Source organism: Vulpes lagopus, chromosome 18 (assembly GCF_018345385.1).
Source record: "Vulpes lagopus strain Blue_001 chromosome 18, ASM1834538v1, whole genome shotgun sequence".
Taxonomy (NCBI): Eukaryota; Metazoa; Chordata; class Mammalia; order Carnivora; family Canidae; genus Vulpes; species Vulpes lagopus.
This window is the reverse complement of record NC_054841.1, coordinates 9447507-9471086: the sequence shown is the minus strand read 5'-3', so window position 1 is coordinate 9471086 and position 23580 is coordinate 9447507. Positions and strand designations below refer to the sequence as shown.

At 43.7% G+C, this 23580-nt stretch overlaps 1 protein-coding gene across 2 annotated transcripts in view; it reads right to left on the bottom strand.

The window, feature by feature from the left end:
- Window positions 1–23580, bottom strand: part of ZFP64 (ZFP64 zinc finger protein) — an 89259-nt gene that overhangs the window by 18747 nt on the left and 46932 nt on the right. The window contains exon 1 of one of the 2 annotated variants that reach the window (XM_041732965.1): window positions 134–424. The exons of the other annotated variant lie outside the window; for it this stretch is intronic. Coding sequence (XP_041588899.1) covers window positions 134–239 — 106 coding nt within the window. The 5' untranslated portion in view covers window positions 240–424. Of the gene's footprint in view, window positions 1–133; window positions 425–23580 lie in introns of those variants that run through there. 2 annotated transcript variants of the gene reach the window in all.

The following is a 23580-nucleotide window of genomic DNA, read 5'->3' as shown; positions in this document are numbered from 1 at the left end:
TTCCCAGCGCGGGGACGGAGCCGCAGAGTTTGCCAGAAGACGGGGCATCTGCAAGGAGGTGCAACTTCCAACGGCGCGGGGCGGGGGCGCGGGGCGAGGGCGCGGGTCCCGGGGCGCGCGCGGCGCTACTCACCGGGCACCCCGGCCAGCGCGGGCGCGGCCTCGGCGGACTCCCTGCGCGCGGGCTGCGGCCGCCGGGGCCCGAGGTGCTGAGGCCGGGCCTGCTTGCGCCGCGACATGGCGAGAGGGGCCTGCCTCCCGCAGCCGCTTCCCGGAGTTGGGCAGTCACCCCCCCGCTCCCCCGGCCGGAGCGCGCATGTCCCGGCAATTCTGCTCCTCGGCCGAGCCCGGGCGATTTATCAAGAACCCTGACGGCTGATTGGCCCGGAGCCAGGACCTCGGGGGTCCCCGGGCCGCGCGCTCCGCGCCCCTGCAGCCTCACCACCTGAGAGCTCGTTAGAAATGCAGACTCTCGGGCCCCGCCCCAGACCCGCCGAATCAGAATCTGCATTTTAACAAGCTCCCCAGGTGATTCGCAGGCACATTAAGGTCTGGGAAACCGCGTCTGCATTTTAACGAGATCCCCAGGTGATTCGCTTGCCCATTAAAATTTCAGAAGCACAGCTCTCCTCCAACTTTCATGTGCGCGCGAATCACTGGGGATCTCGTTAAAATGCAGATTCTGACTCAGTGGGTCTGGGGTGGGGGCCTGAGCTTCGGTATTTCTAACGAGCTCCCAGGTGATGCCACGGCCGCTGCTGCTGCTGCTGCTGCTGCTGCACCGGCCGTGTTTTTGGGATTCTGACTTAATTAGTCTGGGCGGAAACCTGGGCATTGGTTTTATTTTATTTTATTTTATTTTTTAAGCTCCCCAGGTTATTCTGATGTGCAGCCAAGGCTGAGAGGCCTGACCTCCAGCATCTCTGCATTTAAAATTTAAATGAGGCTAGAGAGTCTCCAACTGCAGAGGAACCACTTTATGGAGGAGTCCATTAAAAATGCAGATTCTGAAAGTTTTGGCTTCCGGCGGGCGGCCGAGCCCAGTAGTCTGCGTTTCTAGATGGCGCCCCCCACCCCCTCATCCCCCCATCCCCCCATCCCCCCCATCCCTGGCGCGGTGACTCGGGCGCCCCAGGCCTAGGACCACCCGCGCAGGAAGCCTGGGGCCGGCAGGGGCGCGGCCCGCCCAGCAGGTGACGGGGGCGTGGGTCCTGGGGGGCGGGGTGCGCTAATTGGCGTTCATGCTCAGACTGGCTGGGACCTTGATGAGACCCGAGGGGGACCCCTCCTTGCAGCAGGTGAGCGACATCCAACAGGGAGCAAAGGAAGCCACCTACGTCCCTCGGGTGTTTACTTTCTACAAATTGGGGAAGTTGCTGGAGGCGGGGCAGTGCCCTAAGCTTGCCCAAACCTGCGAGTCACGTGGGGGCCCTTGCGAGAAAAGAGCCGGGTTCGGCCTGAATCCGGGTTATCTCACAGCGCCCCTGCCGACAGTCTACGCTGTGGGGTACGCCGTGGGGTCTCAGCAGCCGCCTGTCGCCCGCCCTTCTGTGGGGTTGCCGGTGGCAACTCCTAGGGCAGGGCCTGTGAGATGATGGTTTTTTACGTTTCTCAAAAACTGAGCTGGTTTCCTCCAACTTCCGGCCTGATTTTCACGTGGCTGAATGGATTTTAGGGAGGGTTGTGTAATGCCAGGTGATGTCACTCAAGGTTAAATGTACTTATTTACCCGTTTCCTTAGGACTTTTCAGAAAAGCAATCTCTACCCTCCACGTGGGGCTTGAACTCACCACCCAGAGATCAAGAGTCCCGGGATCTATCTACCCACTGAGCCAGCCAAGTGCCCCAAGGTTAAATTTTAGAGCCAAATAAATTTTTTTTTAAAGCAACTTTAAAATTTTTCTTTGGGATGTGCATCTGCCTACCTACACACATGTATAAAGCCATTTGAGAACTTAGGTCTGTGCTTAGGGTTATCGTGCCTTGTGGGACGTCTCAGCAGAATACTGGATTCCCGCAGGGACAGGGGCTGCCTCTAGGGGAAGCTACCCAGCCAGAAGGAGAGGAGGTATCCGATACCTGCCTGAAGTGAGTATATGGGTTTATATTTAATATTTATATAGCATCAAAAAAATATTTATATAGCATCTTGTCAGGTCAGGTGCACTCAGTTGGATCAATCCTTGGTACATGACACCTGGTCATTACTGATCCGTTGCTGGCTTATGTTTGTGCGGCTGCTTGTTTGTCCCAGGGCTTATTAGGATATGATAAATACCAGGGAACCCATCACCCAAAACTGGGAGCATAACCTAAACCCCACGTACTTCATTCCTTTGCTTTATCTTTTCAGCAAGCTCTTTTGCACCTACATGTAATCTTAAAACACCATTTTAATTTTTAAAGAACTTAAGGGTATGTAATTTTCTACGAATCCCTCCCTCATTTATTATATTGCTAAAACCATCCAGATTGCTGTCACTGTCCTTCGTCTGACTGCTGGGTAATATTCTATGGTGTGAAAATAGCACAGTTTATTCATCTGCCTTCCTGTTGATGGACGCTTGGGTTGTATCCCAGTCTTTGTGAATCGTGTGGCTATGATCTGGGATCCTTCTGAAGTGTCAGAGGTTAAGGTTAAGTGACTGTACACACATTTTTGGATGGTAGGTGACTTTTAAGAGATTATGCCAAAGTGGTGGCGCCAGTTTACATTTCCACCAGCCAAATAAGAAATACTGGGGAGCCACGTCCTTTACTATACTCGGTATTTTCAGATGTCTTAATTAACGTATGGATGTCAAATTAATATTCAATGATATTTCACTACGGTCTGGATTTGCATTTTCCCTGCATGTACGGTTTCAACAAAAAACAAAGCAAAAATTGTTTTTCACAAAAGGACAGCAACTGATCAAGTTTCTTTCATTTTTTGAAGGTATTGTAATACTTTTTTTTTTGTAATACTTTTTAATACATCTGTTCAAAGTTATGGCTGTAAATTGAATTCACTACCATGATTGGTTTTAATGGCTTGACTTCAAGTGTCATAACTGAAAATCTGAAAAAAAAAAAAAATACAGGTGTACCTGGCTGGCTCAGTCAGTAGAGTATGTGCCTCTGGACCTAGGGGCTGTGAGTTCAAGCCCCACGCTGGGCATAGAGCTTCCAAAAAAAAAAAAAAAAAATATATATATATATATATATATAACTCATACAGTAGATATCTAAGTAAAAGCTGGGTATCATTCATTGGCTATGATAAGTCACGATTTTCCTCCAATCCCATTCATCAATTATACAAGTTGACTATTTGTTTTTTTTTGAAATGCAGCTTGTAAATTTTCATCTTCCCTGATACTCAAACTGGGGCCTTTGCCAATTAAACTGAAGAGGGCGCATCACTATATCTTTAACAGATGAATTTCAAACCCACTGGACAATGTTTAAACCGATCTGAAAATTCTGTTGCTTAAGTTTAAACACGCAGAATGAGGTTTTTCCAGGTGATACCTTTTCCTTGTCTCAGCAACAAAATTACAGAACAAGGAAACTATGGCCAAACATGCATTTCAAAATACTTTCACCACAGGATGTTTCTCTAGGCAATGAGTTACTTTTTCATTCTTTATATATCATCTTGATCCTGAATTTTTTTTTTTTTTTTAATGCTTGTGGGATGCCTGGCTCAGTGGTCAGGGTCCTGGGATGGAGTCCCACGTCGGGCTCCCTGCAGGGAGCCTGCTTCTCCCTCTGCCTATGTCTCTGCCTCTCCATGTCTCTCATGAATAAGTAAATAAAATCTTAAAAAAAAAAAATGCTTGTTAGGTAGTCCCCTTCAAGAGAAAGTCAAATTTTCAATGCTTGTCACTTTTTAAAGGAAAAGTGGAAAATCTCTATAATTTTTATAACTTAAGTCTTTTGCCAAGAGATAAATGGTGCACTTACGGATTATATGAAAGATTCTCATCTCTCTATATCTCTTTTCAAAGCATTATAAAGCCTGAGAGGCAGTAAAATGTAAATAACACATAGACTAGAGCCAGCATGAGTTAGAAAACTGGCTTTGTGACTGTATGGCCTCGGGAAAGCTGCTGTGTGCTCCAGTTTTCTCATCAATAAAATGGCAATGTTAACACAGCGAGGGCGAATGAATTTCTGTACGCAAAGGACACAGGACAATGTCTAGTGCCGAGGCAGTACTCCCTAAGTGTTAACTGTGTCTATTTATAATAATAGAGTGAATGTATTAGTTTACTAATAAGTTATTATGTATAACAATAGCTCACAGTCATCTACAATTGGTGGTTCCAATTAAGTAGGCACAGATATTGTTGTCCATGGGAACTAAATTGGAAGCAAACAAGCCTGTGTCTTCACTCAACCCTTCTGAGTTGCAGATTTTCCATTCTTTTCATACCAGTTTCAATATATGTATATTATTATTTTTTGAGAAATAGGGTGAGACAGCATGAGTCAGGGGTGGGGGGTTGGGTAGGGAAGGCAGTGGGAGGGGCAGAGGGAGAGGGAGAGAAAGAATTTTAAGCAAGCTCCCTGCCCAGCACAGAGCCTGACGTGGGGCTGAAGTCACAACCCTGAGATCATGACCCGAGTGGAAGTCAAGAGTTGGATGCTTAACTGAGCCACCCAGGAGCCCCGTTACATGTATATTAAATGAGAACTTCATTCATTTAATATTGCTCAACTAATTGCTCTCTTTTTTAAGAGATAAAGTCATTGCTCACCTGACTTCCTCTTTTCTGCTCCCTTTCTCCACTATGGATACAGGAATGAATGAATAAATGTTTATCCAGGTACAAATGATTCTCCAAATGCGTGTAAAGGCAGGAGCAAATCTGACTCTTTTCTCTGCCAGGAATTTATTTGTTCAACTGATAATTTTTTGAGCTCATACTACTACCTGGCTCTGTTCTGGGTATGGGGTATAGAGTAATATGCAAGATCAAGAAGACCCAGCAGGGCAGCCAGAGAATGAATGAATGAGTGCATGAGGTCATGTCAGATAAAGATGGGTGCCCACAATCAAGATGACATGGGGTGGTAGGAACCTAGAGTGACTGGGTGGTATTGGGGAGGGTTGCTGAGTTTGGCTAGAAGTGACCTTTGAGCTAAAACCTGATAATAATAGGCAACCATGGCAAGAACCAGAGAGAGCATTTCTGGTGGAGATAACAAACAAAGGCTCTACGAAGATCAGCTTTGGCGTGTTTGAAGCAAAGTATAAAGCATTGGTGACCAGTTGGTTCCCAGAAAAAAAATATGGCTCGTAGAGTTGGGAAAAAGAAAAAAAAAAAAAAGTCCAAGCTCACTTATGATGAAAGACATGCAAGTTAAAATAAATTGAAATTCCATTTTTATCTTGTCTGAACAGGAAAGATTAAACACACACATATTCGCAAAGGTGCACATCTGCCACGATCCAGCTATTCCTCCCCCACACTGCACTTCTCGCACTTCATGAGAATCACCTGGGGACCTTGTTAAATGCAGATTCTGACTCCAGTGAGTCTCAAAATTTAACATGAATACAGATCACCTGGGGACCTTGTTAAGGAGCGGGTTGCGATTTCAGGGCTTCTCAGACATCCACATGCAGAAGACTGACCTGGTGATTTTGTTAAAAGCAGATTCTGGGCAACCAACCTATAAAGAGGTATTCAGCCTCACTAATTATGAGGGAATGAATATTAAATAACCATAAATTCCTCTCTTTTCTCCCCCTATTAGATCAATAAAAATTAAAAATGCTGGTAACATCTACCGTTAGCAAGAACACAGGGAGTTGGGTCTTCTAATGCATTGCTGGTGGGAGTGTGAATGTTTATAGCCACTTCAGAGGGCAATTTGGCAATACCTTTTTAAATGTGCCCTGCCAGTGATCTATTAATTCTGCTCTCCGTGCATTCTCCAGAGAAAGGTCTGCCCATGCGCACAAAGGAGCATATCCAAGGATGTTTGTGGCAACACCACTGTCGTAGTAAAAAAAAAAGCAAAACAAAACACACACACACACACACACACACAAACCACTGAGAAATAACCTAACTACCCAACAACAGGGGACCGGTTAGGTTAAATTAGGGTTTAGCCATACCATGGACTACCAGGCAGCAAATAAAATAATCATCCAGATTTATGTACACCAGCATGGCTAGAGCTCCAAATATAGTGCACTGAAGACAAAGCAAGTCCCACACAGATAGAGTCAAACACCTATTCAAATCCATATGTGCTTTCAATGGTGAAATATAAAAATCCAGAAAATAAAAAGTACTAGAAGGATACGCACTGGCTATGTGTTAAGCAAGATGATGGCAGGGGTAGCAGCTTGAGGGAGGAAGGATTGGAGAGCATCAGTGTTCTGTGTCTGGATAAGAAGATGTGATCCTTAGTATTATCTTTTAAAAAATTTTTTTTTAAACTTTTTAAAAAATTTTTTTATTTATTTATGATAGTCACACAGAGAGAGAGAGAGAGAGAGAGGCAGAGACATAGGCAGAGGAAGAAGCAGGCTCTATGCACCAGGAGCCCGACGTGGGATTTGATCCCGGGTCTCCAGGATCATGCCCTGGGCCAAAGGCAGGCGCTAAACCGCTGCACCACCCAGGGATCCCTAAAAAAAAATTTTTAAATTTATTCATGAGAGAGACAGAGAGAGAGAGAGAGAGGCAGAGACATAGGCAGAGTGAGAAGCAGGTTCCTTGCAGGGAGCCCGATGTGGGATTCGATCCTGTGACTCCAGGATTATGCCCTGAGCCGAAAGCAGATGCTCAACAACCACTGAGCCACCCAGGCATCCCGTATTATCTGTTTTTTTTTAAAAAAGGGGGGAAGTATTCCCATATTGCTTGATAGTTAAATAGTGAAAAAGCAATAATTAAAATAACTAAATTATGGTTCTGTCATACAATGGAAAACATTCCAAATGACCATTACGAGAATAATGTTATTTCCTTGTGCACTGATATGCAATGTTCTTCAAGATATGTTAAGTGAAATGTTCAAAGGACAGAACAGCACACAAATTATGCTATTGTGTGTGTATGTATGTTTTTACACACATAAATTGTGCATATACAATGTACGGATATATGTATGTATGTTTTTACATACATGCACACACAATAGCATAGTGAAAACATACATATATAACAGCATTTCTCTATTAAATTGAACACATGCAGATACACACAGACACACATGAATGCAGAGGAGACCAGGGAACTGGTAACATGAATTATTCCTGGGGACTGGACAGCAGTTGTCTGAATGACTGACATATAAGGTATATACTTCTCGGCAATCTCTTAAGTTAAAAAATTTTAAATCATAAAATTTGGCACACCCACAAGAGTGTAAAAAACACATAGGTGCGATTTATGGAATAAAGCAAACACCCTTATAATCAACAACTTGAGATCTAGAACGTTCTTAGTTCTAGAAACTCTTTTTTTTATTTTTTTAATTTTATTTATTTATTTATTTTTTTTAGTTCTAGAAACTCTTTACATGTTCCCATCCATTAGCTTTTTCTGCCTTCTGCCACCTTCTTCCACTAGCTCTAATTTTGTGCAATTATTATTTAAAAATAGTTTTATTACTGTATGTAAACTATACTTGAATTAAAAAAAAAACCAATAGATTTGTCACCTAAATAATGTTGCTTAGTTTTGCTGCATGGCTAATATTCCTTCCATTGCTTCTTTCTTTTTTAAAAAAGACTTTATTATTTATTTGATAGAGAGAGAGAGAGAGACTGGGAGTACAAGCAGGGGCAGAGGGGAAGGGAGAAGCAGGCTCCCCACTGAGCAGGGAGAGGATGCAGGGCTTGATCTCAGGACCCCAAGATCATGACTTGAGTTGAAGGCAGACGATTAACCCACTGAGCCACTCCAGCACCTCCTTTCATTGCTTCTTTAAGTTTGTGAGATTCACCATGGTGTGCAGGCAGTGCAGCTGATTTTTACTCTTGCATAAGCTCCACACGAATTTAAACACGTTTTACACCTTCACTGCCAACGGGTGGTTTCCACTTTGGTAATTATGAGCAAACATAGCTATGAAAATTCTTACACAGCTTTCCTGGTTCTTGTGTGTAAGTTGCTCTGTGCCCAGAATCTGCATTTTAGCAAGATCCCCCCCACCCCCCCCGTGACTCTTGCGTGCGCTAAGTCTGAGGCGTGCAGTGTGGGGAGGAATAGTTGGATCCCAGCATCTGCTCACCTTCAACTTTCCTAGGAACTGCCAAACGATTTTCCCATGTGACTGTATCAATTTATGTTCCTATCAGCATATGTAACTTTTAGTTTTTTAAGAATTTATTTATTTATTTGAGAGAGAGGGAGCGAGAGAGCACAAGTGGGCGGGGAGGGGCAGAGGGAGAGGGAGAAGCAAGCTACCCGCTGAGCAGGGAGCCCCATGAGGGGTTTGATCCCAGGATCCTGAGATCCTGAGCCAAGGGCAGATGCTTAACCTCCTGAGCCACCCAAGCAGCCCTCAACATATGTAACTTTGAAAATGAAAATGAAAGAAAAAAAGGGGGGGGGGAACTAGTTAAAAAAAGTCACTAGGGCACAGTCTTGGTTGAAAATGTTAACAACCACTACACAGATCTTCACTTCTCCTTTCTGCTCCCACACCCCAGCTCCTCCCCTTCAGGGCTTAGAATCTGAAATGATGAAATGAATTACTGGAGGAGGATACTGTGTGGGTGACACAGTGGATCAGGGCCTTTATTTCTAGAGAGAACAGCCTCCACTTCACCTGCTGGCTCCTACAGGTTTGGTTCCTGAACTATATAAAGGAATGTGGTCCAAGAATTAGGAACTGTAAACTGCTAGACCTGGGGCAGGGTGTGGCAAAACCGGGGTTGCCAGTTGTCTTCCTTAGTCCTGGGAAATGTGAATTTCCGATCCCTTTCTGGCAACACTGGGATCACCCAGACCAAGTGTCACCTGCAGATTCTCTGTTTCTATATGTCTTAGGCCACAAAGTCACCCTGGCTCTGACACTGTCCACTAGGGTTTGCTCCAGAGCCGTTCCTTTGTTTAATAAACATTAACTGGGTTCTGTCTGGTTGTGAGACACCATGCTCACATCCAGGAACGCAACAGCAAGTCTTTAAGGAAGTCACGGAGCAACGAGGAGGGACAATGAGCAAACAGGCAGGTGCAAGACTGTGTAAAGGTAAAGGTTGGCCCAGTGGTCAGAGAAAGCTTCCTGTAACCGGTGGATTCAGGAGCCTGGATGTATAGGACGAGTAGGTCTTGGGCAGGTGGAGAAGTGAGGTGAAGAGGCTTTCAGGCAGAAGGGACAGTTTGTGCAAAGACCAGGAGGTAAAGAGATGGTCCTTTTGGAGAAACTCAGTCTGGCTGGAGGTGGGCGGAATGCTGGCAGTGAGGCAGAGGAGGCGGTGGGGGAAGGAGGTGCAACCGCCGTGTAAGGCCAGCAGGACACACTCAACCCTTTTCTGCTTCTCCTTTCTCCTCTCTTCCTGTTCAACGTGGACACATCCAGAGGCAGATCCCAGGCTTGGTGTGACAAAGTGAAGGTTACTTCACCTTTCCTTACCCGAGAAGCAGCAACACTGGCAGTGGAATGACTCTGACAATGTAAACGGTGAACGCTCACAGACGCTCACTGCGTGCTGGGGGCTGCGTTAGAACATTCTACAGGGAGTATCTCACCCGAGTCCAGCTCTCCACAGATGTGTGCTTTGAGCAAGTCCCTTAACTCTTGAGCCTCAGACTCAGCTGTAAAATGAGGATAATAATTCTGCCAACCTCGAATGGTTTTCCCGAGTATTAAAAGGCAGTGTGGGCACCTGGATGGCTCAGTTGGTTAACTTGGTTTCAGCTCAGGTCATGATCTCAGGATTGGGAGATTGAGGCCTCTGCGCTGAACATGGAGCCAGGAAGATTTCTCCTCTGCTCCTATACCCCCTGCTTACATGCTCTCTCTCTCAAATAAATAAAATAAATAAAATAAAATAAAATAAAATAAAATAAAATAAAATAAAATAAAATAAAATTAAAATAAATAAAATAAATAAAATAAAATAAAATAAAAAAATAAAATAAAATAAATAAAATGTATGTAAAGAGATCAGTAAACAATAAATAATGAAGAATATTCCTTATAATTATTATTGGCAGTCATCCACCTACTCCCCAACACTATACTAACTTTGAAAACTACTCTAAAATATAATAACAATGATTGTAAATGTGATTGACCGTAATATCTATATTGCACTAGGCATGGTGGGGATACATCTGTGAAAAAGACAGAAGGGGCTGTGTCACCAAATAGAAGTGACAAAACAGAAGGTTATTTCCGATGGATGATGCTCCAAGAGATTATCTAGGGACCCATCTCCTAGCTTATTGCTATACTGTCCCCTGGAGTGTTTCTCTCAAGACAAACATCCACACCTATGATCTAGTCCATGGGAAGGGGCAAAGAGGCAAAGAGGAAGAGGAAGGCAAGAGGCTGCCCTTTATAGAGTGACCTAGAGTGTGTGTGTGTGTGTGTGTGTGTGTGTGTGTGTGAGAGAGAGACTTTTTGGTTGTGTCCCATTGGTCAGAATTTAGAGTCACATGTCACAAGTAGCTGCAAAGGAGTCAGGGAATGTGGCTCTAATACGGCGGCTGTGTGCACAGCTAAACCTTGGAGGACTTCTGGGAATTCATCCTACTGATATACAGGCACACCCATAAAATGCCTCCTCTACAAGATTATTCATTGCTGCACTCTCTGACGTTGCAGAAGCCAGGATGCAACCCAAGTATTTGTTTACAGGTCACTTGCCAAATAAACTGTGGTAAAACCACACAGTGGCATAACTTGCAGCTGTACAAAGAAAGAATGATGAATCTCTATATGTACTAATATGGTTAAGATTTTCTGAATATATTAAATGAAAACAGCAAGGGATAGAACTGTGTATATAGTATGCTACTTTTTTTTTTTTACAAAAGGGAAGTGGAAAATGGAAGAGTATATTCATATTTGCTTATGTTTGTATAGAGAGACATGGGAAGGCTATGGAGTGCAGCAATTGCTGTTGGCACCCCATACCTATCCCCTCGCCCTGGTCACCCTGGTGCATGCTGGACTAACTTTCAGCTCTCAGTACTTAGCATTTTTTCACCCTGAGGGTTTTCTCTATTTGCCAGCATCCACTTTGCCCAACTGTGCAGCAGCCTGAAAGACATGGGCTATTATTGTCTTCTTACCACCTCAGGAGTGGCTCTCAGTCAGCAAATGCTGGGAGTTGGTGGATAAATACCTCAGCTCCCTTGCCCCACCAATGGATAACTCGGAGGCATCAGTTCAGTTCCTTCCTGCCTCCCAGGGGGTCCCCAGCAGGAGTAAGTGCCAGATGCCTGCAGTGGCAACTATGCCGATAACAGTCTGTATCAGCTCTTTCACTCCTTTGTGTCACTTCCCCACCTATTCCACTATATGGGTGTTTCCTGGGATCACCTCTCAAATAAGCTACTTGTTCTCTGATCCTTGTCTCAGGGTCTGCTACTGGGGAAGATCCAATAAGACCACAAAGAAAAAAGAAAAGAAAAGGAAAGAAAAGAAGTTATCCATATGGATCAGGAAGGGACACAGGATGGGAAAGAGACATCTCAATGTATAACACCCTATATTGTTTTGTTTTGCTATTTGAACATTGTGAATGTATGAATTATTCACAAAAGAGCTCACAAAACATTAGTGATTCTAGTCCTAAAAAGAACACATTGGTTGTTGGGGTACGGTTAACAGTTTTGGACAGAGCCCTATTCCTGCTATGCTCATTTCTGGTTGATGCCAAACAACTTGCCATATTGCAAAGGTGTGAGTCCTGCCAATTCCTCTCTCCCTTTTCTGTTAGGGGCATGAGTCCTAGGTTGCAAATGGAATGGGGAAGTTGAGTGTGATGGTGAATCTTGGCATTGCCTGTCTGGCAGTATGGGCTGGTGTTGAATCCATGACTTCTGGGCTTCAGTGTTACCACCTAACAAGTGGATACAATAAATACCCATGCTGCTTTCCTCTCAAAGTTATAAGGAAAATTCTGGAGCTTATGGCTCCATCCATCAATCAATCAATAGGGTAAATGTATTTAACTTGAGGTGCTGGGCTTATAGTCTACAAAGAACTAAAATATATGATTTTTTCACCAGAGACACTCACTAAGGAATAATGTAGCCTAAAGAATATTAAAAAATATAAACTTTTATATTAGAACTGGTCAAGTCATAGCTCTGTAGCATGGAGTAAATGGTTTTACATATATCTATATGTAAATATCTATCTATCTATATTTAGATTTTATTTATATGAGAGAGAGAGAGAGCACACACATGAGTAGGGGTTGGGGTAGAGGGAGAGGGAGAAGCAGACTCCTCACTAAGTGGGGGATCACCACAGGGTGCTTGATCCCAGGACCCTGAGATCACAACCTGAGCCAAAGTCAGATACTTAACTGACTGAGCCATCCAGGTGCTCCCAAATGATTTAATATTTCTGGACTTTAATTTTCTCATCAGTAAAAAGAGCATTATTGCATTGTCTACAGTGTAGGGCTGCCATAAGGGTTGGTGAGATAGTAGTTGTAACGTGCTCAGGGCATTACTTGGCACAGAGGGAACAGTTTATGAAAAATGATTTTTTTCTATGAACTACTAGAGCTACTCAAGGCTTCCTTTGACTCAACTTCTGTAGTGGAGGGTCTACCATTCAGGATTGTATGTTTGCAATAATAAAACACCCTTCCTTTTGTTCCTTAGGAAGAAACAATAATTTGTGCCAAAGAATTGAAAGTTGGGAGTACATTTTTATTTCAGCTCTAGCTTTATCCAGGGGCTCAAATATCATGCTGGCTTTGTCTTCCTCTGCTCCTCTCAGCACAGCTTTGCTGTGTGTTGGTTTACTCTCAGGTACTTCTCTCATGGGGGCAGGCAGCTTCTGACACAGCTCCTAAAGAGCCCCACTTCCCCATGGGCTTGCTCTTGGCTAATCCCTTCCTCTTGGCTGAACCTAGAGACTCACTTCTAACAAACAGAATTTGGACAAAGTGATGAAATGCACTTCTGAGATTACATTACAAAAAGACTGTCTTCCTTCTTACTCACCATATCTTGTTCTCTCTTGCTTGCCTGTTTTGAGGCAAGCCAGCTGCCATGCTGTGAGCTGCCCTACAGATAGAGGCCCATGTGGCAAGATACTGATGATTGCCTCTGGCTAACAGCCAGTGAGGAAATGAGGCCTTCAACCCAGTGGTCCCCAGGTAACTGAATCCTGCCAAAACCCCCAAACAGATCCACACCCCCCAGCTGGGCCTTCAGATGAGACCCCAATCCTGGCCAACAGTTTGATTATAGCCTTGGGAGAGACCTTAAGACAGAAGCTCCAGTTAAGCTATGTTTGAACTTCTGACCTACAGAAACTCTGAAGTAATAAATATTCTTTGTGTTAAGTCACTAAGTTTTGGGGTAATTTGTTACATAGCAATAGATTAATAATGCATCTTTAGTTGGAGGTTGGGGGCAGTGCCAGCCCTATATCCTCATAGCTCCAAAGAAAAGAAAGGTAGAGAAAGTGCTCTTTTCATGATCATTCAAACAAAAGTCTCAGGATTTAGCCCTTCTTAGGCTTGATTGGCTTATCATGGGCCAAAGGCCCATCCTTTAGACCAAAAGATGGCAAACTATGGTCTGTGGGCCAAATTGGGCCACTGCCTGTTTCTACAAATAGGTTTTGTGGGAACACAAGCTTATTCGTTGATGTTTATTGTCTAGGGCTGTTTTTGTGCTAAGAGTGCAGAGTTGAGTAGCTGCAACAGAGACTGGAGGCCCCCTACCTCTGAAATATTTACTATCAAAGATTTCTGTTGAAGTCAGTAACTATTTCTGTTGCTTTAGAAAGAATTTGCTGACCCTTGCCTTAGACCAGTATCTTTGACCCAAGGTCACGGGATGCTTTCATTGACCAAGCATGGGACCATGCCTTCCCCTTATGGAGGGGGTGTGTCAGCCCCATTTGGAGCATATGGGCTGAAGGGGTGGCGGTGGAATGGATCCCCAAAGATCATCTAGGAAATGCTCAGCTCAGGGTAGGAGATAGTTAGCAGAGGGAGCAGAGGCTCAAGGCCTCAGCAGTGAACACTTATGGTTTTGTATAACCACACTACCCTCCTTCCTTTGGGAGCTAGTTGTGGGAATGGCAGTGTTGAGTGAGGTCATCTAGAGGATGTGACCACTGGTTGACCTGTGAGCTGGACCCAGCAACTGGAGGCTCCTCGCTCCCTCCTCAGTCCTTGAAATATGGGTTCTACTTGCCTTCTTGGCTCCCAGGAACTGCCCCAAGGACATAGCCTTGAGATAGTGATGTGGTGCTTGTGACCATCTGGATGGTCCATGACTGAACCCGTTAAGGTCTCTCTGTAGACTTTTAAGGGATGCCTGTGGGGAGCAGTTGGTTAAGTGTCCAACTTTTGGTTTTGTCTCAGGTGATGGTCTCAGGGTCAGGAGATTGAGCCCTGGGGTGGGCTCCATGCTAATTGCAGAATTGGCTTAAGACCGTCTCTCCCTCTCTCCTTCCTCCTCCCCCCAATAAATAAATAAAAAATATTTTAAAAGATTTTATTTACTTATTTGAGAGAGGGAGAGCACAAGCAGGGTTGGGGCAGAGGGAGAGGAAGAAGAAGCAGACTCCTCACTGAGCAGGGAACCCAATGTAGGGCTCAATCCCAGGACCCTGAGATTATGACCCAAGGGTGAGGCTTAACCTACTGAGCCACCCAGGTGCCTTAAATAAATAAATTTTTTAAAAAATTTAAAAATTAAGCTTTAAGGTTTGGCAGGAGGGTGCGGAGATTATTTCTCTTGCAGCTACCCAAGACAAGCATCGTGTGCAAGTTCCCTTACTTATTAAACCTACCATGTACCAATCTGGAGTGACTTGACTCTTCCTTCCAGTATGGAGCCAGTTTCAGATTTCCCAGGAAGCTCCCCAAGAAGTCTAGGATTGACAGCTAGTTTTAGAAAGCTACTGATGGCCGGTGGGCAGGATGGGCTCGTCCTAGCTCACAGTATCCCCAGACCAGAGCTGCTCTAGCACTGGGCATGTGCCTCAGTGAACTATTCCTGGACTATGTATATGTCAAAGCATAGAGAGAAAAAGGGCTGTCCTCTGGGTTTGCTGAATTGGGATGACATTAAGCTGGAGTTGTCTGTGCCCATATCCTTCTGTCATGTACAGAAAACCATCTGCAGGAAGAAAGAATAAGGCCAAGCAAAGGCCTGCCATGATGGGCATGATCGCAGAAAAAGAAGCCATGCAAGACCATCTCCCTGGGTTAGGTCCCAAGGTCCCCAGAGCAGCTATGACCTATGTTTCTTTCTCAGATTCTGGAAACTACCTAGTGTCTGTCCAGGAAATGTTCTTACTTCTGCTAGTTTTTGTGTGTTTCCTGTTACTTGTAACCAAAAGAGTGTTGAAAATATTGAGCTGTAGAAAAAGACCAGAGAGGGGCTCCCCTCAACTGAAATCAGGAAAAAGCTAAAAACCTAGGTAGAAGCCATGTGGTATGCAAAATATAATAGAATAGAGGACAAGGTGCAGAGTCAAAAAATAAACAGATAAATGTGGAATATCTGAGTCTCATCTACGGCAGAGAAAATACCTAAGAATTCCCAGAACTGATAAACTGTAGTTCTGGGGATGCCTCCGTGGCTCAGTGGTGGAGCGTCTGCCTTTGGCCCAGGGCGTGATCCTGGAGACCCAGGATCCAGTCCCACGTGGGGCTCCCTGCATGGAGCCTGCTTCTCCCTCTGCCTGTGTCTCTGCCTCTTCCTCTCTCTCTGTGTGTCTCTCATGAGTAAATAAATAAAATCTTAAAAAAAAACAAAACAAAAAAACAAAACAAACCCCCCCCCCCAAAAAAAAAAAACCCAAAAAAAACCCAAAAAAACAAAACAAAACTGTAGTTCTGGCTTCTGATCTCCTGGTGTCTGGTGGCCAAGCTTTCACTGTCATCACCTGGGTCTTACAACCATTTAAGCCTTGGATTAAAAGTCCCTCTAAGAATGACCTAATTTTGGGATGCCTGGGTGGACCAGTCAGTTAAATGGATGCCTTTGGGTCAGGTCGTGATCTCAGGTCCTGGGATCGAGCCCCACATTGGGTTCCCTGCTCAATGGGGAGTCTGTTTCTCCCTCTCCTTCTACCCTTGCCCCTGATCATGTTCTCCCTCTCAAATAAAGAAATAAATCTTAAAAAAAAAAAAAAAAAAAGAATGAACTAGTTTAGAGGTGCCTGGCTGGCTGGTTCAGTTGGTTAAGCCTCTGACTTTTGCTTTCAGCTTAGGTCATGATCTTGGGATCCTAGGATTGAGCCCCACGTTGGGCCCCACGTAGAGTCTGCTTGAGATTCTTCTCTCCCTCTCCCGCTGCACCTCCCCCCACTCATGCACCATCTCTCTCTAAAATAAATAAAATCTTAAAAAAAAAAAACAAAAACAAAACTAGTTTAGAGGTACTGGCTGACTCAGTTGGTAGAGCGTGTGACTCCTGATCTCTGGGTTGTGGGTTCCAACCCCACTCGGTTAGAGATTACTTAAAAACAAAATGTTAAAAAAAAGAAGAATGAAGTAGTTTCACATCAGCTGATATAGAATGATTTCTAAATCTTTAGCCCCAGATGGTGGCTTGAAACTATTCCACCCTGTCAGGGTACCCACTGTGTGGAAAAAGTACCTGGCACATAGTAGGTGTTTAATAAACTTTATGGAAAAAATCCTGAAAGATATATTGTTAAATGGAAGAAAAAGGGAAAGAGAAGACCAGCTATAAGACCACTGCATACAAGACCACTTGTCTATAGACTAAGACCCCATTAAAAAGAATCGAGAAAGAAAAGAAGGAAAATCTATACATGTAAGCATGTGTAAGCACATAATTGCTTTCGGGGAAGGGAGTCGAGAATCTGGTGTGGGAAGGAGAAAAATTTTCCATTAGATACCACATTGAAATGTTTGAATTTTTCCACTCTGTGCATTTGTTACTTTTTCAATGAAAAATTTATGGTAATGGAAAGATCTTTGATAAAGCAAATATAGTATCACGGTGATTGAATCTTCATGCAGAGGATATGGGTGTTCACTAGAAAATTCTTTCAACTTCGCTGTATGTTTGAAACTTTAAAAAAAATTATTAGGACATGTTTACTTTAAAAAGTTCCCCCTCAAAAAAATAAAAAATAAAAAAAAGTAAAAAGTTCCCCCTCTTAATGAAATCAAAGGCCAGCCCCGAAGCTGGTATCCATGCAGCTCTCAGAAGGGAGGGGAGTTCCCATGGCAGTGGTGGGGGGCATTTTTCTGCGTAAAAATGCCAAGGTTTACACTGATAGAGGGCTGAGTCTACAGCAAAGACTTCTATGTTGGTGTGGCCTCAAATTCTGTCCATTGAAGCCCTCAGTTTTGGTTGGCACCAAGGGACCCAATCAAAGTGTTTCTCTTTGGGAATGTATCAGTTGGGGTTTGCTGATGATATGCAACAGAAACCGTTGGCCACTTGAACCAGAACAGGAACTCCTTGGCAGCATGCGAAGCAGCTGAGTGCCTGCAGGGGCATGGAGAGCCCGGCCCAGGTGATGGGCAGAGAGGAAATCTGGCTAGACAGGTGTAACCATGAATGACATACTATCTGCTTTGGATGCTGCAGGGAGACATCTCTGATACTGATGTGGGAAACCCCTAAGCTGCACCCTGTGCCACCATCCATCACATGCTGTTTTGCCTCTCTCTGCTAGAGTGCAGTCACTGTGAATGAACTCTGGTGTTTCCCTGTGATTTGTGCTGCTTGCTGCGTCTTGGGCAGAAGCATCTGACTGGCCAAGTCTAGGTCCCGTGCTTGTCCTCCAGCTGCAAGGAAGTGGTGGGAGTAGCTGATGTTCACCAGCTTGTACAATGGCAGGTAGGACACTGCCTTCCACCCAGGTGAGCACAATGACAAGCCCTCTGCACAGGAAGGAGTTGGCTCCTGAGCAGCCCTAGGGATGATGAGCACGAGCTCTTGCCAGCTCCACCAAGGATATACAAGCACTGAGAAAGCGGATCATTAGTGCTGCCATTGTATACGGCTCCATCAATTGACTGCCTGCTATGTGCCAGGTACTTCACATGTATTATTTTATTTAATCCTGCTTTATAAGGCTGAGATAGGTATAGTTATTAGTCTCACTCTACGGAAAAAGAAATTGAGATTCACAGAGTTGAGGTCACTTGCTGGGTCATATCTCTGAGAAGATGTGGAACTGGGATTTGAACCCAATTCTTTCTTTCTTTTTAAAAAAGATTTTATTTATTTATTTGAGAGAGAGAGAGAGAGAGAGCACAAGTTGGAGGAGGGAGAGGGAGAAGCAGCCTCTCCACTGAGTACAGAGCCCAATATGGGGCTCAATCCCAGGACCCTGGGATCATGACCTGAGGCAAAGGCAGCTGCTCAACTGACTGAGCCACCCAGACAGCCCAAGAACCCAATTCTTTTTGATTCCATGGCCCTTGTTCTTAACCAGTACCCTCTACTGCCAACTGTTCCAGTCCTCCCGGCCTGCTAGGCAAACCAGGCAAGAGAGGTCTTTGAATGACTTCTCATCTGCTCATGGGTAATTTGGGTGTGTCTATGCTGTCTGCACTGGATTAGGTTGAAATATACTCTATAAAGATGACTGCCAGTTTGCTAACTTGCAAGAAATTTAATACTAAAAAAATGAAAATCTCATTGAGCCTTCAACATACTCATCTTTAAATTAATCTCTTTCTGAGGACACTGGTAACTGCGAGTTAGCTCAAAATGAGCAGAATGCTCTGTGGGAAGGTCTAACGTCTCATAAAAGTGGAGGCCATTCCAGCACTCATCCCTTTCATGTATCTTCTGGAAGGCATCAAGTCTCACAGCCACCTGGGAAAATGCTGCCTCTAACAAAAGATGTCATGATGAAGACCAACAGGTCCTATGTAGATTGGGTAGGGAGTCATATGGGCAGGTTGTCCTTTCCCATGGAAAGAAATTGACCAGAAATTTAAAAAATAAATAAATAAAAAGGAACCAAGGAAAAAGAGGAAGACAAGATGCGAGGAGAGACCCACTGTATTTGGATACAAATTGTACCTTCTCATCATACTTGTGTTGAAAGTGATTTTTAAGTAGTACTGTAGGGGAAATATCACTTCATTCATTCAAATAAATACTGAATCCTGGATAAGCCAATTCCATAGGCAGTCGTAAGCTGAAGGTTTCACTCATAGTCTCTGCACTAGTCACCTTTGGTGTGTAATAGGCAAACTCAATATCTCAGTGGTGTTCCACAATGAGTATTTATTTTCTTTTTTATAGGTCTGTGAGTTCATTGTGGCTCTGCTGGATATGGCTCAAGCGTGAGGTTTGGGTTGAGGTCAGTTCCATTGGTCCGCTGATTTCTCCTTGGGCCATCAGCCACATGGGGCATGTTCTTCTTATGACTGGTCATTTGAGAACAAGAGGAGAAGCCATACCATACAGGCACATTGAAAGCCCCTCATCTCACCAGGTCTACTAGTATTCCACTAGCCAGAGCAAATCACAGGGCTTTGCCCAGAATCAGTGTGGTGGGGAAGCACATTCCACCCCTCCAAGGCCAATGGGCGAGGGTGGATACATAAATTCCAGACCAGGGAGGGATGGTCGAGTTGGAAACAACAATCTACCACAGGGGTTAACATTGAAAATAGGAATATGGGATGAGCACTGGGTGTTATACTATATGTTGGCAAATCGAACTTCAATAAAAAAAAAAACAAAACCCAAAATGAAACAAAAAAGAAAATAGGAATATAGTCACAAAGTAAAGTATAAATGTATTGATAAAGACTGACAGATTTATACTACTAATAAATTTATGTCTAAAGTATTAGGCCAAGGGTGCCTGGGTGGCTCAGTGGTGGAGCATCTGCATTTGGCTCAGGTTGTGATCCCAGGGTCCTGGGATCAAGTCCTGCATCAGGCTCTTTGCTCAGTGGGAAGCCTGCTTCTCCCTCTGCCTGTGTCTCTGCCTCTCTCTGTGTGTCTCTCGTGAATAAATAAATAAAATCTTAAAAAAAAATAAAGCATTAGGCTGAAAACCCAAACTTCAATAAGCTTTGTGGCATAGGACTTCTTTTTCTTGAAAAAACTAACCAGTGGGAGGTGACACCGTCCTCTTTGCCTCTTGTTGTGATGCTGCCTTCCACCGCTAGGGTGAAGCATGAGTCATTATTATTTTACAGCTTCTGGCTTCCATCCATCAGTAGTAACGGCAGGTCAGAAGCTGATTCACACCTCCTCTCCCAGCATTTTTATCAATAATGCTTCCACACTCCCAGTTTGGATGAGGAACTATATGATCGTCTTATATATATGGTATAAATGTGGCATTTTTAAAATCCTGAAATAACATTCTCAGGTGCACAAGGTGCACCAATCTTTTTTCTCTTTTTCCCCCCCGTTACCCTTCTGGAAAAATGCTCCAATTACAAATGACCTCTCTCCCTCCAGACCTTCATATGTTATCCTCCACCTTAGAATGTTCATCCCCCATTTCTCAGTTCCTCCTTTTCAACTGTGACTCCTATTCATCACTTTGACTTTCCACAGACAGCCTCCCTTGGGCAGTCCAAATCTGGGTCATACAGCTTCCTCATCATGCTTCTGTGTCCCCCACCAGAGCACTTATTGCTGTGGCAAATGAATATTTGCCTATTTGCCCTATTAGACCGTGAGCTCCCAGAGGGCAAGGATCCTGCCTGCCTGGCGACACCAATATCCTATGTTCACTCCTTTGGCAATTGGTGTTTGCTGAATGAATGCAATTGCTATTGCTGTTTTAATGAATATTGTAATATATGTCAGATATGCACAAAACACAGAATAATTCTCTCGTCAACCTCACGGTCTACCTGCTTCTCTTTTCATGCTCTGTCTTCTCCAGCTACATCAACCTCAGACACCACAGGCACATTTCTCTTTTAGGGTGTTTCCACTGGCTTTTCCCTCTGGGATTCTCTTCCTCTTGATATCCACATGGCTCCCTTCCTTGCTCCCTCCCTCATTTCAGTCTTTGTTCTAATCTTAACTTCTCAGGGAGGTCTTCTCTGACCACCCTATTTAAAATCTCAAGCCCTCTCTCCATTTGAAACTATTCCCCCCACTCCCCGCAGCACTCATCACCTCCTGACAATGCTTGACACACTTATATATTATGTTTACTGTGTATTGTCTGTTTCTCCACCACAGAAGGTGGACTCCACACAGGCAAGGATCACTCTGTGCTCAGTGATAACCTCCAAGTTTCCAGAACTGCGCCCGACACGTAGTAGGTGCTCAAAAACACTGAATGAGTGAATGAATGAGTTCAATAAACATTTACTGAGCACTTTCTTCTGGGGGTTTAGAGTAGTCAGAATTAGTCTCAGCCCTCAAGATCTACAATTTTGGTGGAGGAAACAATGGTACACTGAACAATACACTGCTCCAAAGCAAGGGCTCAGTCATACGATCTGGTATCCTCATAGCCCCTTGGGCCTGTTACTAGTTCCATACATGTACCTGGAATGATTCTACCAATGGACTGCCAGTATCATAACAGTTGATAGTGTCTAGAACATTTACTCTATAGTCTCCCTTGGTCTAATAATTCAATAACGCTCAGTTCCACCTTCAGAAATCAGTGAGGTAACTCTCAAGGGAAGGATAGTACTGAAAAAATAGAGCCCAAGGGTAATGACCATCACCATTGCTCAAGAACCACAAAATCAGCATTAAAAACTTAACTACTGGGGTTCCTGGGTGGCGCAGTCAGTTGAGTGTCCGATTCTTGGTTTCGGCTCAGGTCAAGATCTCAGAGTCACAAGATTGAGCCTCACACTGGGCTCTGTGATCAGAGTAGAGTCTGCCTCCTTCCCCCTCTCCCTTTCTCTCTCTAAAATAAACAAATCCTTAAAAGACAAAAACAACAAAAAAAACTACTTCCAAAATTAATTCTTCTAAAATGCTATAGCTAACTTTTGAAAAAAGAGATTGATTTAAAGAAGAAGATGAAAAGTGCCATTTTACTTCTAATTTTTCTGTCCAAAAAGTCTTCACTCTCCTAAGAAACTATATTTTAAAAATACCAATAAATATATCTTTGTTAAAAAAAATATGATATGGGTAGCCCTTATGGGCTAAGTCAACTACAAGAAAAAATTTGGAAGGACCACAGATACTTTTCCAGGGGGCTAAGTAATGCCAGTGTTGTGCTGGTAGAAATGTCAGGACTTTCCTCTGGTTCATTCTTGATGTTTTGGGGAGTTGGTTGTAGGAGGCAGTAGTTAAATGCTTAGCAAGGACCCAGCCCGTGGTAAGTGCTCAAAGGATGTTAGCTTAGTAAGAGAACTGAGTAGCTCTTGGCCAGGCACCTCTACCTTTCCTCTTTACCTGAGGGAGAAATGTGTCAATTCCCCTGCCATGTCCTACAATTTTCATGTTGGCCACTGGGCTAGAATCCATTGCTTTGTCTTTGTGTTCATGCAGAGATGGACTGATGTGATCTGCTCTTTACTGGATTTCCAACATGGGATTCGGCTCCAGAATAAGATCTTAATCATTGTATGATTCAAATCATATCAAATCAACTAGCTGTGTGACCTGCTAACCCATTCCACTGCCTGGCCTCATCAGCCCTAAAATGGTGGTGGTAATAATAACTCTGTTAGGGGGCACTGCTGGGGACGTTCATTGAGTTAGTGTGATTCATGCAAAGTAACTGCTCAATATTTAGCAGGTATTTTCATGAAAATTCCCAAATAATTCTAAAAATTGCACTATATTATATTAATATTTTTAAAACTAAGGCAAACAGTGAAACCACCCAAATTTCCATCAACTGCTGAACAAACAAAATGTGGTCTGTCTATACAGTGAAATACTAAATGGATGTGAAAAGGAATGAACACTGATGTGCATTCCAACATGGATGAACTTTGAAAACACGATGTTGAGTAAGAGAAATCACTCACAAAAGATCCCATGTGGTATGATTCCAAATACGTGAAATGCTCAGAATAGGCAAAATCAGTGACATAAAGCAGATCTGTGGTTGCCAGAGGCTGGGGAGAGGAATGGGGAGTGATTGCCCATGGGGACAGAGTTTCTTTCTGGGGTGTCGACAATGTTCTGCAATTAGATGCTGGTAATGGTTGCACAACTTAGTGAATGTACTAAAATTATTAAATTATATAATTTAAAGGGTGAATTTTTATGGTGTATGAGTAATATCTTAAGAAACTTTTGTAAACAGATCATCTAAGCAGAAGATCAACAAGGAAACTAGGGCTTTGGATGACACACTGGACCAGATGGAATTAACAATATATTCAGAATATTTCATCCTAAATCAGTAGAATCCACATTCTTCTTGAGGGCATATGGAACATTCTCCAGAAAACATCACATGCTGGGTCTCAAATCAGATCTCAGTTGGTACAAAAAGATTGAGATTATACTC